At 42.1% G+C, this 18,902-nt stretch overlaps 1 protein-coding gene across 1 annotated transcript in view; it reads left to right on the top strand.

Moving 5' to 3' along the window:
- The window catches only part of ABCC4 (ATP binding cassette subfamily C member 4), a 244,285-nt gene extending 228,130 nt beyond the window's left edge, over positions 1 to 16,155 (top strand). The window contains exons 30-31 of the mRNA XM_032864151.1: positions 3,393 to 3,527; positions 15,146 to 16,155. Coding sequence (XP_032720042.1) covers positions 3,393 to 3,527; positions 15,146 to 15,253 — 243 coding nt within the window. The 3' untranslated portion in view covers positions 15,254 to 16,155. The remainder of the gene's footprint in view (positions 1 to 3,392; positions 3,528 to 15,145) is intronic.
- The last annotated feature ends 2,747 nt before the right edge of the window (positions 16,156 to 18,902 follow it).

The following is an 18,902-nucleotide window of genomic DNA, read 5'->3' on the forward strand; positions in this document are numbered from 1 at the left end:
CTGGTCTGTCTGTCCCTCAGGTGCCTCTCCCTCTTGCCCACTCAGCAACCTCAGGTACCTGGCCTTCTGGGTCTCTGTCCCTGGTCCTGTCATCCCTGGATCCCCATCACCTTAGTCCCAGTGCCAGCCACACCCCGGAGTCCTCTCAGCTATGCTACTGGGCAGTCACGCCGTCATGCCCCATATTTAGTTTCCTTTGTATTTAACTTGGAGTCTGCATGTATCTTGCATGTCCTACTTACCAAGGACAATGCCATGGCCTGGAGATGCAACAGCGGAAAGGGAAACCATGGCCTCCTGCCCTTAAGGAGCTGACAGGCTCAACTCCAGACCTCTCGACCCATGTTCTCTGTGTCTGGAATGACCCCTCTCCACCCCCCAGTCCCACTGCTGCATGTCCAGGCCTCCCCCTTCTTTCAGGCTCGGTTTTGTATGCTTTCTCCATCTTGAAGCTCGTCCTCAGAACCCGTGGCCAGAAGTCACCTCTTCTGCTGTCAAACTACCCCCTTGTTGTGCTTTTTTTTTTTCTTGCCTTTATTGACATTTGAGGACTTTTTTCTCTTTCTCTCAGTATAGATTCCAGAAAATCAGGGGTTGTGACTTATATATCTTTGGCCTCCTGCATAGCATAACTCATAATGACATGAATGCAGTTAAGTATGCAAGAGATGTTTGCTGAATAAATTCAGGAATTAATGAAAATTTACTTATTTTCTTCAAATGTGTTTTTGGCATGTGTTACTTGCGTTTTATTCATCCTAAAAGTTTAATAAAATTGGTTTTCTTTTTCTGTGAGTATCTGCCAGGGACACAGTAAATAATTTGAGCTCTGAGCATAATAAAAATGCAGTGGAAGCGGACAGGGGGAAATGTTTACGTTTATAGGCATATTTTCCTAAATTATAAAAAGTTAATACATGATACTATCCATATGGAATGGTATCTTAGAAAATTGAATGTTAAAATTCTCATCTCCCTTATTTTGCTTTCTGATAATAAATAATCCAAGTGTCTTTCTCTGGGAACTCACACAGAGAGGAAAGAATAGGGATTCTGGGTTTGAATTCCACCTCTGCTATCTTTTTGATTTTGTAGCCTGAGCCAAATGACTCAACACATCAGCACCTCAGTCTTTACCTCTGCCTGTGGGTTTCTGGACAGAATGTGTCTTCCTCATCTTGGAATTTCCTGTTCCTAGAGCAGTGCTTTTGGTATTGGGTGTCAGTATTTCTTGGATGGATAGATGGATGGATGGATGGATGGGAGAGTGGAAGGTAAGAAGGAAGGAATGATAAGTGGGTGGCTGGATAGATGGAAGGAAGGGAAAAGAAAGAATTAAGTACCTTGTCTACCTTGAGATTTAACAATGATGTCTCTAAAGCATGTGATACAATGAGTGTTCAATCCACAGCTGTTTTTATCCTTTTCAAATTCAAAAGATCACTATTTTAGTTATGGGATTTTTTTTTCATCTTAAGGTAGTCATTCTTTGTTACATTGCTTTTATATTTAGTATTTATAAGGCTCAAAGTATTTTGACCAAAATAGCCTTTTGGTAATTGATATTGTTAATCCTGTTGCTTTTTTGAAAGCACGAATTTTTTTCTGGCTCTGCCTTTTCAGATACTGGTCAAATCTGGGAACTAGTCATCTCAGTGGCATTTGTGTGTTTTTAGACAATATGAGAGGAAATGGAAAAATTTACTATTCGCTCAAATGTGAATAGGAAGTTGGACAAGGACAAATATCAGTAATACTTTCATTCCGTTAAAAATTAGGCAAATTCTTTATAGTCGGAGAACTCCTTTTCTGCCAAGTCTGAATCGTTTTTTTTTTAAGTCGTTGCTTTTGCAAGAATATAAAGTTCTTCATTGTATGAAGTAATTTGATTCACTTATTTACTTAGTCTTTAAGCATGAGAGAAACCTGTATTTTACAATGGCTTTTTCTCTTCTTCAACATCAGGAGGAGTGGTTATGCTCTCTAATGCTATGCTTAAGTAAAATTACACATTCGGGGCATCTAAATTGGCATGCCAAATTATAGGACATTTTAATTATTATGTGGATGTGACAGATTCAATTATTCTTGAACTCTTTTGAGAAAGCTGCCCTTAGCAGTGATTCACAGAAGTAAACAAAAGATTAACAGGAAAATGCCCTTTATGAGACTTAATACATGTTTCCGATTAAATACCACGGGATGGAATTAACTGCAGTCCCTAGATGTGGACAGACAGCCCGCGTCCTGCTTGGAGTTCCTGCCGAATCCCCTTAAGATAAATTTACTCTAAATACCACCGAAATGAAGAACGAAGTACCACTTAGCATCAGGACTGTTTTCCTAGGTACATCATTTGGGGCCAATTGTCTCAGCCTCTTTCTTCCCTCCCCGACCGTTAACCAGAGCTACTAATAAGTAGAAATGGAGAGTTAAGAGCCCCTTCCTCTCCCTTTCAGTTTCCAATTAGTGGACATATTAATGAGCAGTAAAGTGGCTGAAAGGCCGGCCCTCGGAAGAAAGAGAGAAAAGGAAGCGGGGGAGATAACTGTGCAAACAATACTCAGATCTTCTGTAACTGAGATTGGGCTGCCCCCGTGGACTGTGCGGGCCACAATCGCTGGCATTTGGAGCTCAGTTTCTTAATTACTTCTTTAGTCTTATCCAGAGAGAAAATTGGATTTCTAGAGATTTCTTCTATGTGGAGCAATTAGGCTAAAGCTGTTTCGGTGGCTGCTCTTTGAGCCGGTCTTTGCTCCTAGAATAATAAGTTCCAACGAAAGCCAACTTCAAGGTGCACCTTACTTTCGCCGACGGGGGTATTTTGTCCCCTCTTACGGCCGACATATTCCAGGACCCTGAAGAAATTCCAGAAGCACTGTCTTCTTTTCCAGATACTGCTCAGATCCTGTCAAGGCCTCTCGGCAGTGAATCTGCCGTCAGGTCACTGCCATCTGGTCTGAATGACATCACCCTACTTTTTAGATAAATTGACTTTGATTTTCTTAAATCAAGAAATTTCCCAGGTCTGAATGTATGTATAAATGGCCCTCCAAGCTCAGAGTCTGAGAGCTAAATGCACTAACTAATAACAACCCAAAATACCTTTGGCAGAATATAAAACGCCACAGGACTGCTGAGTGCCCATAATCAGAGTCTAAAACTTTCATTTTCTTCCTTTCCTATAACATTATAATAATAAAAGGTCGGGCCAGGCCTTTGTCTGCCTAGTAAAACAGGGTTATCAAACCATTTAAACACCAGCCAGGCCTACCACCCAAATGGCTGCTACCTATTCTCCTTCGCCTGCCCCTTTCCGAAATATTGTCTGAGTTATAATAGGTTGCTGCAAAACATTGTGCGCTAATGGGTTTCTTTCTGCTGATTAACAGGTTTTGGATTCAGGAAGACTGAAGGAGTATGATGAACCCTATGTTTTGCTGCAGAATGAAGAAAGCCTGTTTCACAAGATGGTACAGCAGCTGGGCAAGGCAGAAGCCGCTGCCCTCACCGAAACAGCAAAACAGGTGAGCCCGCCGCAAGGAGTGGTAATTAAAGTTCATCGCAGCCGTTCACCCTCGCAATCTGGCACCGGGGGTGCCGTAACAAGCACCCTGTGCCCTTTTCAATTATAAGCCTTCAGAGACAGCGCTTCATGACTGGGTCTTAACAACATGTCCCAGGTTGAAGTCAGGTCTGCTGAGAATCGGCAGAATCGGTGGGGGAGAGGGGAGCCACAGGTGTGCATGGGTGCCGGCAGGTGGGGATGCTCAGGTGCGCGGGCACGTGGGGGCGCTCGGGTGCGCGGGCACGTGGGCTTGCTCTGTGCATCGTGGGTTGCTCAGGTGCGCGGGCCCCTGTGCCTGCCTGCGGAGAGAGACCAGATTCTAAAGATTTCCCATGTTCGATTCTGGAGGGTACAGATTCTCCTGTGGCACAGAGTGTCCGTGTTTTGCAGACCGGTTACATTTCAATCTAGCGGCTGCCCACCTCTGACATGCAGATGTGGTCAAGGCACATCCAGGATGTTTTGAAGAGTTTGGGGGAAGAAAAATAGGGGATATTTTCAGTCTAGTCTAGAAAGAGCCAGTTCTAGAAAAATCCAGCTATGTGTAGGTGGATTTTCTGTTTCATGATTTGTAAAGAAAACTACATGATACGGGTACTTCCTGCCCAGGTTCCTCCCTGATTCTTGGTTGTTTAGAATCAGGCCTCGTTCCAAAACCTGTGCTTCCTCTGCCTTGTGGAAGATGAATTCGCCGTTGGAACAGTCAAGAATCTGTACTGTTTTAATGCTGTAGTCTGAGTGGTGCTTGACGATTTACAAAGCATTTTTATAGAGATGATGGGTGTGAAAGTACCAAGCACTGTATTTGGTGAGAAAAAGGTGCTCAGTGAATAACATTCAGATTATCTGGTATCTTTCTAATAACAGTATTGAAGCATCTCACTATACAGGTGTGATGTGAAAACTGAGGGCTGCTTTCAGGGACTTAAGCTAATGTCCAGCATCACTTGTAACTCTTTCTGATACAAGGTGGGAATTGGATTGATAGAAAGATGGAGGGAAGAAAGGAAAATCAGGTGTTCTTGCCATTTGAGATGCATGGAACCAACAGTCTTCTGAGGTTCCCCATCAGAACTCTTCCTCAGGGGCATTTTAATTATGGATACATTTTTCTTTTCATCATTTTTTTTTTTTTTTTTTGCATTTCCCAGATTTTCACTGTGGGGAAAAATTACTTGTGTAATATCTTAAGTATCTGGAGGAAATCTGTCCTAGGATCTAATAGTACTTGCATATAAGAGATTTATCTAAAACACAGCTTGAATTCTCTTCTGTCCCTGCTTCATCTCACCCCTCCTTAGAAACGAAGAGCTATGCTTCCCTTGTTTGTAAGGGATTCCTTTGAATTCTGCTTCCGTCCTCAAAAACTGTTCAGTAAATGTGTGTATGTGTGCACAGTACTGGCTGGGAACTCACGTGTCAGAGATGTGCCTTAGTCATCTCTGGTATATACCCCAGAACTGAGAAGAGCAGAGATACTCCGTCTTACGTGCTGAGCCTTTGGAGCCGCAGGATGAGGCTTGGATGTCACACGCCATGCCCTGTACCGTGCTAGAGCTTGTCTCTTCCCGGTGCTGATTTAAGAGGCTGAGATTTCGAGAGGGGAAGGACATTGCTTGAATTCACACAGCTGGCTGGATAACTAGGAGATTCAGAGTTCAAACCAAAGGTCAGGGACAAGGAAATCTGTACCCTGAACTTTTCATAAATACCTACATTGTATGTGAAGGTAGAGACGCTACACTTGGAGCCCTGTGTTGCTTTTATGCCTGAAATTCAGAGTGTTTTCATCTAGTGTCTCCCAGGGAGCCCTTCCCTCCTAATACCCAGTCAGTCAGTCACTGGGGATCCCCTGTATCATCTACTCATGAAACAGCCAGGAATCTCACAAACCCCTTTGTTCTTTGACCTCAGGCAGTTCACATCAAACAGATGGGTCCCCACCTACGTGTCAAAGCCTCCATCTTAAAAATGCGTTATCACTGTGTATTATCAAGACGTTGAGTAATGAGAAATAAATCACAGATAGTTCCAGATAACAAAAGACAGTATATATTTGAATATATATATATATATATTTATATATATATATAAATGAGGAAACTAAGGCCCCTTATAAGGAAGATAGCTCTAACTTATGTTAACTCTAGTTTGCAGCAGATGCAGAAGTAGAAATCTGTCCTTTTAACATGTTTTAGTGCAAGTGTAAGGTACGTACAGAAATGTTCATAGGTAGCAGAGTTAGAAATCTTGTGGTACCTAGTCCAGTAATCGTACACCTCATTTAACAATATTAATGGCATTACATCTGGGTAGTTCTCTGTGTGTGTTTCTTGCTCTATTATATATTTTTTTTAATTTAAATTGAATTAATTAACATATAGTGTATTACCCAGTTACCCAATCCCCACACTGTTCTCCCCTCCGGCAAAGCTCAGTTTGTTTCCTGTGGTTAAGAGTCTCTTATGGTTTACCTTCCTCTCTGATTTTGTCTTGTTTTATTTTTCCCTCCCTTCTCCTATGATCTTCTGTTTCGTTTCTCAAATTCCATGTATGAGTGAGATCTAGGTCCATGCATGTCATTGCAAATGGCAAGATTTCCCCCTTTTGATGGCTGAATAGTATTCCATAGTATATATATTGTGTATATATACACACACAACCACATCTTCTTTATTTACTCAGCTGTCAATGGACATCAGGGCTCTTTCCATCGTTTGGCTATTGTGGGCATCACTACTATGAACATTGGGGTGCATGTGCCCCTTCGGATCACTGCATTTGTATCCTTGGGGTAAATACATAGTAGAGCAATTGCTGGGTCGTCAGGTAGCTCTATTTTCACCTTTGAGGAACCTCCATACTGTTTTCCAGAATGGCTATACCAGCTTGCAGTCTCATATTTGGGCCGTTCTTGATCATTTATCTACACGGTTCTCACATGTATGATTTCACTTCATCCTCATGGCGGTTCTTTCTTATCCCAAATCTCAGTTCATGGATGACGAGAGTGGATCGAGGACTCACCTAGGGCCACAGAGCTGGTCTGTGGAGAGCAGAGGGCGAATTGCTGGGTGAGGCAGAGTGCTGCTCCAGTCCAAGTGTTAACTTTCAAAACCCTGCTTCTTTTCTTATGAGGTGTCCAAGGTGAGGCCAGGTTCTCCTAATGCAGAACATCCCCATGGGATTTCAGTCCTGCCACTGGCTCAGATCCACTCTCTGGAGAGATGTAAGGACATACATGCCCCAGTTCTCACCCAATTTGAGTATCTTCTTGACATTAGTTCTGCATATGCTTGGTCTTCTTAGAACAGGCGGTCCGATGGTGTGAGCATCGAATATCAGTGCATCACAGAGAATGATAACAGCAGGCAGATTAGCATAAGTCAACAAGGTTTCCACTCCTAAGAGACTGGAATTCATTCCTTTGACAAGAAAACTCAGCATCTAGGAAAAGAGACTTCCAAGTCATGTTTTCTTTACATATAGTTATTTTTCTGAAAATATTGGCATAGGCAAGCTTAATCATTCTCTGACCCTCATAGATGAGCCATGAAATAGTAGAGAAAGTATTTTTTAGGTATATTAAGCTGAAAGGTGCATTAGGTGTCTTAAAGCAATAGAAATGTATTTCTCACAGTTCTGGAATCTGGAATTTTGAAACAAGGTGTCTCGGGGTTGGTCTCTGAAACATCTCTATTGGCTTGTAGGTGGCCATCTTCTCCCTTTGTCTTAGCATGGTCTTCCCTCTGGGTGTCTGTGTCCTAATCACCTCTCATATGGGTACCCGTCAGAATAGATTAGGACCCACCCATGTGACCTCATTTTAACTTAACTGACCCTATGTCCACATACCAGTCCCATTCTGAGGTATTGAGGGGTTAAGATTTCAACATAGAAATTTTGAGGGGACACAGTTCAGCCCATAACCAAGGGTGAATGCCTGTCATTCATTCTCTTCCATGGTGAAACAGACCTAATTAAGGTTTTTTGGAGTTCTTTGTTCCCAGTGCGTAACAGGTGCCATTTTATCCATTCGTGAAATCACCAGATACAGCCCCAAAGTCAGGAAATCCTGATATCCTACGCCCTATGAGCCTGGTCCAGTTGGAACAAGTGGAAGAAATGCTTAGCAGCCCCATGGTCCTGTATGTCTTCTGAGGTCCCTGAGCCTCTCGGGATCCTTATTTGCTGTGCTGGGGTTACAGCACTGCCCCACTCATCGTGCTCTTACTACAAGGACCAGATGAGATGGTATATACTTACCTGAGTTGAAGAATACAGAGCATTTTACGAATAGAAGAGACTTATCTCTCAACGATCAGAGGGGGATTGGTTTCTTCAAGGCTGTCGATGGAACCCTCACCTCTCTATAATAACAAAAGAAGTCCCCAAAGTTTTTCTAGGTAGCTTTACGGACTCTTTAATGGTTAAAATTTATTTTTAATAACAGGTTTATTTTTTTTCAGATGATATAAGCTAGTGCCACAAAATTCAGAAACTTTGCTGTTTTTAAGAAGAGTTGTTCTAGTTTATAAATAAAATGTAAGTCCTCTGCCCCCTCCTGTCGTGACTTGGCTCCGCCCTCAGGAGGGACCCTTGGCACCACTTGGGGCCGTCCCGTTGTGTGAACACAAGCTTGTGCGTAGCCAGCCTTTCTGTGTTTGAAGCACCAGTGACTGCCATGTTTTACTTTTCCATTTACTCTCTCCAATTATATAAATGCATGTAGTTTTCTCATTCTTTTTATTTGTTTATTTTTATGGATTATTTTTATTAACATATGTGTTATGTGCCCCAGAGGTACAGGTCTGTGAATCGTCAGGCTTACACATTTTATCTCATTCTTTTTTAATGGCTGCTTAGTATTTATGCTTTCTCTGCTCCCTTCTCCCCATTTTTCCTTCTAATTAAGTTAATTGTTTTCTGTTTTTTTCCCTCCAGAGAATACACTCTCAGATTTACTTAACTGATTCTTATATTTTGTGTTACAATTCATCACTTACTGCTTTTATAATCTTTAATTCCTTCCTTCTGTGCTTTATACTGTTGTGGTTTCTTGACTGCATTTGTTTTCATTCTTACTCATTCATACAGATGCTTTAAGGCAGTGAACTTTTCTCTGAATACTGTTCTGGCTATATGTCATAGGTCCTGAAATATAGTGCTTTTGTCATAGATAAGTTTTTATATATAAAGCTACAATTTTGGTTTTAGTTTTCACTTTGGTCCAAGAATTATTTGAGAAAGAGGTCTTTAAAACTTCCTTGTGATGGGGGTTGTTTTTTTCTGTTTTCTCTTTTACCCATCAACATTGATTTTCATTGCCTTGTGATCACAAAGTTGTCTGTACTGTTTCCACCCAAAACCAGTGTTTTGTAATACGTTTTTGTGTTCTAATGTATGGCAATTTTGGTGAATGTTCTTTGGGCATATAAAAAGATGGGCTGTTGTCTGTTTAAGGTATAGCATTTGATAACTTTTAATTAGATTTGCCTTGTTAATTGTATTGTTTAGGTAGGTCTTCTCTGTCCTTATTTGGTCCATTTGATGTGACTTAGGGAGGTTACATAATGTTAGTCTCATAAAGAGGTTTCCACTTTTTAATTCTTGTTATTTTTTGGTAATTTGGGTAATTACCAACATTTTTTGGTAATTTTGATGCTATGATAATTTAGTCTACATATATTCATGACCTGGGTTTTTGCTATGAACTATATTTTCTACTATTTAAAAGTGCTTTTCTTTCTTAGAAATGCACCTGACCCTGAATGTGGGCTGTTTCAAAATTGCAGTTGAGTTGCTTTTCACTTTGTTTTCATTGTTCTCATATATCTTTGTCTTTTAGTATCAGATTATAAATATATCTCCTGCAAATGGCATGTGGTTCAGTTTAGCTCTGAGATTCAGTCTTAGTCCCCTGCCTTTTTAACAGATGAATTTAGTCCATTTACATTTATTGAGATTATAGGTGTATTTTATCTTATGTTAGGTTTTCAGCTTTTAGTGTTCTCTTTTAAAACTTTTCAATTAGTATGTATTTCTTTTTTAGTTTTTGTTTTTGTTTGATTTTTGAGTAATCTCCACCCAACATGGGGCTGGAATTTGTGATCCTGAGATCAGGAGTTGCAGGCTCTAATTGACTGAGCCAGCCAGGCACCTCTATTTTTTTTTTTTTTCTTTGCTCATTGTTTTGTGTCTGTACTTTACACTTCTTCTAGGAACACTTTATTATTATTGATTCCCCATTGTGAACAATGACAACATCTCTTCCCTCTCTCTACCAGATTGTTTAAATAGCTTTCCTTCTACTATTTACCTTCAAATCTTTAAAAATAGTTAAACCCTGGATGCATGGGTGGCTCAGTCATTAAGCATCTGCATTGAGCGCTGGTCATGATCTCAGGGTTCTGGAATAGAGCCCCGCATAGGGCTCCCTGCTCAGTGGGAAGGCCACTTCTCCTTCTCCCATTCCCTCTGCTTGTGTTAGCTCTCTCGCTTTGTCGCTCTCTGTCAAATAAATAAAAATTAAAAAAAAAAATACTTAACCCCCCTTATTTTACTTACTTACTTGTTTTAAATGCTACTTTCTCCATCTCTTACTTGGCTAAAGTCTGTCCTCTAGCATTTTGTCTTTCAGATTTGGGGTTGTGAGATCCATTCTTGGGGCTGTGAAATATGTTTAGTCAGTCATCACTAGCTTGTCTTAAGATATGAGATACCAAAGAATGGAATGGAAGAAAAAGAACAGTGTAATAGTAAATACTTCTTGGAAGTCCTTTCAGCATAGGTGTTGATTTCTACTGAGTTTCAGTGTAATACGGAAAGTACATACAATTGTGGTGACAGTAAAAATAAAAGGGTTGGAAAACAGGGCTCTGTACCATCTTAAAGGAGGGCTCATTGGAGTTAGAATCCCTGACTTTACCACGTGTATGAAGTATTTGCTGCATCTCTAATTTAAATGTTCTGGTTATAAAATGCTTGAGTCACACTTTCTTTCACTTAGTATGCTTTAAACTTTGCCCTTACATTGTTTATTCATAGGGAGACATCCAAGGCCAAGTTAGAAGTAACTTGATCTTCTTTCCTGGATGCCTGAAGGACTATTTCTTTATTATGAAGGCACGTAGTTTTTCCTGGGGTATTCTGTACTCTTTGGGTCCCTAGCTCGAAGTCTTTTATTTCTGGAGGTTACCTGAATGATAGCTTTAAAGTTTTTGTTTTGTTTTTGGTTTGTTTGTTTTATTTTTGGTTGGAGTTTCCTCTTTTTAAGTATCTACCATGTGTGTGTTTTATCTGGCCTTTGTGTTATAAAGCTATTTTCTCCTTGATCCTTTTAATTCTTTATAAATTCCTAATTATGCTTGCTTTCTCAATCCTGTCCTCCATGTCTCATCCTGTTTGTTTCCAGCCATGGCTCAGTCACTTTGGGCTGCATCTCTACCACTGTAATTTCTGTGATTCTTTTTTTTTTTTTTTTTTAAGATTTATTTATTTATATGACAGACAGAGATCACAATTAGGCAGAGAGGCAGGCAGGGAGAGAGAGAGAGGAGGAGGCAGGCTTCCGGCTGAGCAGAGAGCCCAATACAGGGCTCGATCCCAGGACCCTGAAATCATGACCTGAGCCGAAGGCAGAGGCTTTAACCCACTGAGCCACCCAGGCACCCCCCTGTGATTCTTTTATAGTCTCCTTCCCTTCACTTCTGGCCGGAGGCAACTCCTGGTTCATCATTTTGTGTTGCTGTGCCATATTTCCAAACTCCCAAACTTCTGTTGTCCTCATGTTGATTGTTCTATGTTTGCTTTGAATGTATTGCATTATCTATTTTGTATAATTTTCATCTGTTCATTGTTTTGGGGGGTTTGTGTTTTTTTGTTTGTTTGTTTTTTTGCTGTATGTTTATCTTCTTCCTTTTCCTCACTTTTTTTGGGTGTATTTTACAGATCGTGTACTAATACATTGTTTTTTTTGTTGTTGTTATTCCGACTACTCAACTTGGAGTTGAGTTTTTCCTGGACCATATATTTAGGGTAGTGCTGACCAGGGCACTGTTTCAGGCTAAGGGGAATTCTCTCCTTAACATAGAAACTCCTTATGACCCAGAGAAAGAGTGTGTGTGTGTGTGTGTGTGTGTGTGTGTGTGTGTGTGTGCGCGCGCGCGCATGCGCGCGCGCATGCAAGAGAGAGAAATTGAAAATGCATGTTCACTTAGCCTGTCCTCCTCGCTAGCCTGCAGAAATGGGCAGTCACTTGCGTTTCTGTATTTCTCTTCTCCAAGGGCTTCATCACTGTGCGTTCTTCAGGCAGAGATGGTGATTCTGGTCGGTTCCTCACTGACATGCCTTAGAATTCACCAGTTAGTTGAAAACCTATGCTCTCCCACAATGGCCGAGCTCTCCCGTAGCTCTCCCTGCTCTGGCTTACTCTAGCCCCACTGGATCCAGCGTCATATGGTAGCCCATACGATATCTTGCCATTTGGGATTTCCGAGGACTTCTGAGTTCATCAGAGATGGGCTGCTTTCTCGTCTGGCAGCACCCTTGCTGCCTGGCGTGATTTCTGAGAGGATAAGGGGAGGGGGTGTCCACTTCCATGATCGTTAAAGAGGTCTTCTGTGGCTCTCCAGTACTCTTTTTTTTTTTTGTAAAGAATTTATTTATTTGACAGAGTGAGAGAAGGAGAGAGAGCACAAGCAGGGGGAGCAGCAGAGAGAGAGGGGGAAGCAGGCTCCCCGCTGAGCAGAGAGCCCGATGCGGGGCTCAATCCCAGGACCCTGAGATCATGGCAGAGGTTTAACCCATTGAACCACACAGGTGCCCCTCTCCAGTACTCTTGAACCTTGCCGACACGCCTGCCAGCATGTACCCCGGAGTTAGACCTGGTGTGAAGACAAGTTGGAGAGTTCCTGGCCCGGATCCGGGCCTGGGCAGTGTCGTGAGAATGAACAACAGGGTCCGGAGCCAGAACTGAGCTGAACTGCAGCCTTCTGGAGGCGACGGCAGTAAAGCTCCGTTGCTGGCCTTCGTCCACGCCAGGGGAAGCTTTTATCACTCTGTTGCTTTTAGTGGGATCTGATTCGGAGGTCGTTGCTTCATTGACGCGTGGGAGTCACACACTCAGCTTTGTCTCAGCCTCCATCCGAGGGACTGTAATGACCCAAACCCAAGAGAAGGAGGGGAGAAGGGACAAGAAACCCAGTCCTCCCTGGTCTTGCCGTCCTCCTGTCCTGACTTCGAACTCTTAAGGGCATCGTTTCCTTGATGTATCAAAACTCTTTGGAGCTGGCATTATTACTGCCCCTTCGGACAAATGGAGAAACTGAGACAGAAGAGCCTACAGAAGGGGGCAGTCAGCGTTGGCTGCACCTTGTGTCATTTTTCACACCTCTCTGCCTCCCCAGTGACTCTGTTCCCTGAACTGGAGGCGTCCCAGCTGTTTTGTTTTCCTCACTCAAGTGTGGTGATGCTGCTGTCTTCCATGGACCAGGGGTGGGGGGTTTGGGGGGGCCCTGCTCAGAGCGGCCTTGTCATCACACCCACCACTTAACCGTGGCGTGTCTTTCATCAGCCGTTGGTAGCCGGTAATTAGTCCCTGGGAGGTAAGTCGCTGTCTCACTTCGCAGGTGAGGCAGCCCCTACGGAGAGGGCAGGAGCAATTTTTTTTCCAGGATCAGCAGTGAGTCCCAGGGAGAGAGCATAGACATGGGCCTCCCCATCCTGGGCTCAGCCTGCGGCTGGGGGACCCTTTCTCATACTGCCTCCATCACCCACCTGGGGGAGAGGATCTTTCCCTGTCACTGCTCTCATAGGAGTATACTCCCAAACACAGCAACACAGAAGGAAATGAAGGTCGAGTCAAGGATTTAACAACACGGGAAACTCTGCTTTCAGGGTTCAGTTTCAGGTTTTTCAGACCATGAGGCTAAGACTGTTTCAACGAAGCCTTGCTAATAATGATGTTTTCTGCACATTAAATGACGTTGAGCGGGTAATGGGGAAAGGCATCGGCTTACCTGGGAGAGGACCGTCAAACAGTAGAAAATGAGGATGTATTTTTCTCTTATTGGCTGATTTGAGTTTTAACAAGAAATAGCCGTTTCGGAGTACATACATAGATCACCATACAAAATATGAACTGCTTTGCATTTGCCAAAAAAAAGATAAAAAATCACCCCCCCAAAGGTGTTATTTTGAAATATTTGCATGATAATGGAAATAGCCTCTGATTTCACCCAGTGCGGTCCAAACATTCTTGGAGAAGTCCTTATTTTTCTCCTTAAGTGACATTTTAATATATAATATTTCAAAGGTAATGTTATTTTTGGAGTAGCAAGTATGCAAGCAGCAAGAGAGAAAGAAAGTACACTTAATCTGCAGGTAGGTGTCCCAGCAATTTTCTTTTTTGTATGGGCAACCCATTATCTCCCATGATAACTTTGTTGACAGCACCCACAAATGTATTCGGAGCCTGGTTTTGTAAGATAGATCCAGGATCGTGCGACTAAGAGACCCAGATCATGACACGTGTCAACCTTCAGATAGATGGTACATTTTCTGTTTTAAAGACTCAAACAAAACTTTTCACATTCTTCTTTGGGGGGAAAAAAAATTACATTTGAAGTCCTTTTTCACCCAAACCCATTTTGAGATAAGAGCTCACAAGTCTTGACATTATTCCATTTTGTTATGCGCACCTGTCAAGGAACGAGATAGGATACAGCTACTAAAAACTGATGATTGCGGAACAGAGAAAGCTGACAGCATTTCATTCCCTTTATGTTCTGATTATACATTTATCAGAAAACCTGTATCTCTTCTAGTTCAGCTAGAAATTGGTAGAATTCAAGAACTCAAAGGCTTGGCAAAGAACTGTCCTATTATTTGGTATCATCTTACATTTTAGAGAAGTTGCTTGGTTGAGTCATTGTTAAAGCTCTTGCTTCTCTTTTCATTATTGTGGCCCACTATCCACAGATCACATTTCTATAGGGCCCTGTAACTGCTTTGCTGCGCAAATTAAACGCCGGGATATTTCATACATATACGCCAGCGTTTCAATGCTTGTCAATCAGAGTTTATAAAATATAGGGATTACAACCTGATGATTAACATCCAAATCTATTGTGCTCATTTTATATGTGAAAATGAGAAACCCTCGTACCGACACTAGATTCCCCGGCCTCTTTGTCACCCTGTTTTTAATTTATCTTCAGGTTTTGTGTCAGTAAAATGATTTTGCTTTATCAATTTAATGTAGTGATAAAACGTATCTGTGAATCAGAATGATCAGAAGCCAAAGGGGAGCTACAGGTTGTTTGGCATTAAGCCCAGCTCTGCTGAGGAGTTTAATCGGCTGATTCCTTCATTGAAGGGAACACGTCCCTGTTTTGGTTTTTGTTTTGTTTTGTTTTGTTTTTTTGTTTTTTGTTTTTTGAATTATACCTCCACCAGCGGTGGGATGCCCTTCACGTGAAGACGTGGGCATAGACATGCATCACCTTGGGGAGGAGGACTTGGAAACTTTTAAACATGTTCTTTTTACACCTGTCCTTCTTCTTCTTTTTTTTCCAGGAGTATTTCAAAAGGAATTACCCAGATATTACTCACAGAGACCATGTGGTTATGAATGCTTCCAATGGACAGCCCTCAGCCTTCACTATTTTTGAGACAGCACTGTGATCCTCCCCCAACATCAAGTCTGTTCCAAAGGCATTTTTGTATAGTTTCTGCACTGTGTAACTATATATTGTACTTTTTACACTAGCAAAAAATATTTTACACATACAAGATGTTTGGAGTTTTCCTCCGACTTCACTTGGTGATTTCAAGCTCGAGCAGAATGATGTCCTATTTTTTTATTTATATATTATAGGTTTTTTGTTTTTTTTTTCTTATCCAAATGACAGGTGCAGGACACCAGTAAAAGCTGTTAACCAGGTCTGGTGCCTTAAAGAGACATCAGAGCCAAACCTCATTTTGTTAGGTATAAGACAAAGTTGTCACAGACTTTTCCTTTTTTTACTGCCCTCCCAAATTACATGTTACTTTCCAGTGATATCAGGGATTCTATTTACTTGAAGACTGTGTGAAGTTGCCATTTTGTCTGGCCACTTCCTTTAACATCACGGGGATCCATTATTTCTCCCCAGAGGCCTCTGGTTGAAATCGTACAGATACAACTAATAGGAAAAACTGAAAATACACTTTAAGGGACATTAGAGTGAGCCCCCCCAAAAAGATATATGCTTGACACCCAGGAGAGCGGTGTTTAATGACACGTGCTGAAAGACAAGGAAGAGAACATCATGCCTCTTCACCATCGGAGCCCACGTGGGTGACTTGATCACGAAGGACACACATGTGACCATCGGTCACGTTCTGGATGTGCGCACCTCCACCACGGGCACCACTGCTGTCCCAGGGCTCAGCATGGTGACGTTTTCCGAAAAGACCCAACCACTAGCTATAATTCTGGACCACAGAGCAGTCGTCTTATCTGGATTTCTGGCTCACTGCCCCCTATCGGTCTCTTGACTAAAAGCCTTTTTGATTTAGCCTTTCTTGCCATCCCAGCTATGCTGCACACGCAGGCTTTCCTGATTGGGTGAGGAAACCCAAACCTCGTCGGCAAAGATGGCAATGACTGTGCAGTGTGTTCTCGGGGTGCACCCAGGGGCTCCCTTCTGTGAGCCTGCCCAGGTTATTCTCCTTCTGACCACTACTAGTGCTTCGTTTGGGTCTTTCTGATGAGCGACTCTGCAAACTGCTCTACTCCCCAGGCCTGCTGCACTTTATTTGAACCATGGGTCTTTTCGTTCTTCTGGATGGTGGCTCTGGTGCGTGAGTTCAGGTTGCTAAAGTTGTGGTTCTAAGTGGATGCTCGTGACCTCCAGGTGAAGGCGTGACCACCATCGAGTCACCTGTATTCATCGATACACCCTCATACAGTGGATCTGGGCACTCTTCAAAGAGAGAAACAGTTGTTTCATACCATCAAGCCTTAAAAAGCACACCCAGCAAACTATACAAGATACACTGAGTGCAGTCGCTGTTGGACTCCTCGTATTTAGAAATGATAAGGTGAACGTCTAGTTCAGCAAGTCATTAAGTCGTTCCATAGTCGTGGGTCGTATTTCAGGAGACTAAAAGGACAACAATGATGATAATGAGGTTTGTTAACACAGCGGAAATACTGGAAACGTGTATGCGCTTTTTTGGTCTCTAGAGGTTAAAGGCAGTTTAAAAAAAAAATGTTTCTATTTTATTTCTGTTTTAATGTCATAGCATTTTCTTTTTCTAATGAAACAAAATTCATTTGAAATAAATGACAGTCTTCATCTCCATTCCGAGGTCTGTGTTTTGTTCTTAGAGGGATTACTGACTCACGTCCTTGCCGTTGAAAGCCAACGAGTTTTCCAGAGATCAAAAAATGTCTTCATTATCAACTGGTTCTCTTGGCTAACTAGATGTACCGAATATTCTAAGTAGCCAGGTGGGTTTCAGACAGGTTGAAACACCAGCCTGGTTGCATCCCTTCCAGGAAGGGATAGAGTATTAGCTTATGCCCTAGGCTTGAACAAGTATTAAGGTGTTGAGGTTTTTGTTTTGTTTTTTTGAAAGGTGACTTAGCCCTGAACTAACAGGAAACATTTATCGCTACTACACTAAAACACTGTAGAACGTTGGTTCTCAAAGCATGGTCCCCGGACCCGCAGCATCAGCCTCACCTGGGAATTTGCCGGAAATGCAAATTCTTGTGTCCCTTCCCAGATCTACTGAATGAGAAACTGGTGGTGTGGACTAGGAATCTGTGTCTTAACAAACCCTTTGGGTGCTTCGGATACAGGCTAAAATCTGAGAACCAGGACCACAGAATATAAAGAACTAAGAGCTCATTAAGAAAAACATGGAAAGCCCAGATAGAGAAATGGACTAGAGACCCGAATAGGTACCTCGCAAAAGAGAATATCTGAGTGACTGATAGCTGGAAAAGTGCTCACTCTTATTAGTGACCAGAGAAATGCAAATTAAAGCAATGTTGAGCTAGCACTGGACATCCACTAGCATGGTTACAATTAAAAAGAAACCCATCGGGGTGCCTGAGTGGCTCAGTGGGTTGAAGCCTCTGCCTTCGGCTCAGGTCATGATCACAGGGTCCTGGGATCGAGCCCTGCATCAGGATCTCTGCTCAGCAGGGAGCCTGCTCCCCTCCCCCAGCCTGCCTCTCTGCCTACTTGTGATCTCTGTCAAATAAATAAATAAATTCTTTAAAAAAAAAAAAAAAAAAAGGAAACCCACCAAGAACGCTGGGGCTATGGGAATTCTCATGCACTGCCGTGTGTGTAAAAAAGAGTGTATCGAATAAACAACTTTGGAAAAATACTTTGATGGCTTTTACTCAAGCTGCACACCTTATGATCCATTAATTCTACTCCAAATGTATACATGGGCTCCAAGAGATCGAAGATGTTTCTAGAAACATAATTCCTAGTAGCCCCAAACTGGAAATAATCCAAAAGCTCATCACCAGCAGAAGGAAAATGCACGATGCGATAAAATACTCCACACCAATGGAAGCAGTTACACCACATGGACGACACAGGTGAATCTCAAAAACTTAAATCCGCCCCCAAAGGTTAATTATAACTCTGTTATGCAAAGTTCCAAAGGTGTTGAAACTGTAGTATTCAAAAGTCATGACACTTGGTTCACTTTTGGGAGGTGGAAGGTGTTGGTAATTGGGGGAAATGAAAAGGGAGTTTCTAGGATATTTAAGGTCTTTTTATTTTCTGGACTGGGCAGTGGTTAAGTCAGTATTGTGTTCCTGTATTTTCTGCACTTTTACATGTCCCTTTTCACAATTCAGGAAAAATATTCTCAGCCTTGTATTTCTTTTAGAATCTCATTTAAATCCAGTGACCAGCCTGCATCTGGGAAGTTACTTGTGCTGAGTTCTTAAAATATGAACTTGTGGAAGCCTCGTCCTGTGACCCCCTAGCCAATGGCCTCACTTGAAGCTCTTGGTACATGAGAGGTCCAGGTCTGTATTTCCTCTGGCCAATTAATAACATAAATCCCACTTATAAAAAGGAACTGTAAGATCTTTCTGGGTTCCTTTTTAATCACTTTACTGAGGTACTTGGGCATACAAAACGCTACATATTTAATGTGTACAACTTGATAAGTTTAGATCAGCTTATGCTCCTTAAATCATCACCACAATCTATACCATAAACTTACCCATCACCTCCAGAAGTTTCCTCCTAACACCGTAATTGGTTGCTGCCTTGTGAAGAAATAGTTTAAGTCAATTCAACGCAGTGAGTTA

This window comes from Lontra canadensis, unplaced genomic scaffold, assembly GCF_010015895.1.
Source record: "Lontra canadensis isolate GAN:19392208 unplaced genomic scaffold, GSC_riverotter_1.0 scaffold26, whole genome shotgun sequence".
NCBI classification, from domain to species: domain Eukaryota; kingdom Metazoa; phylum Chordata; class Mammalia; order Carnivora; family Mustelidae; genus Lontra; species Lontra canadensis.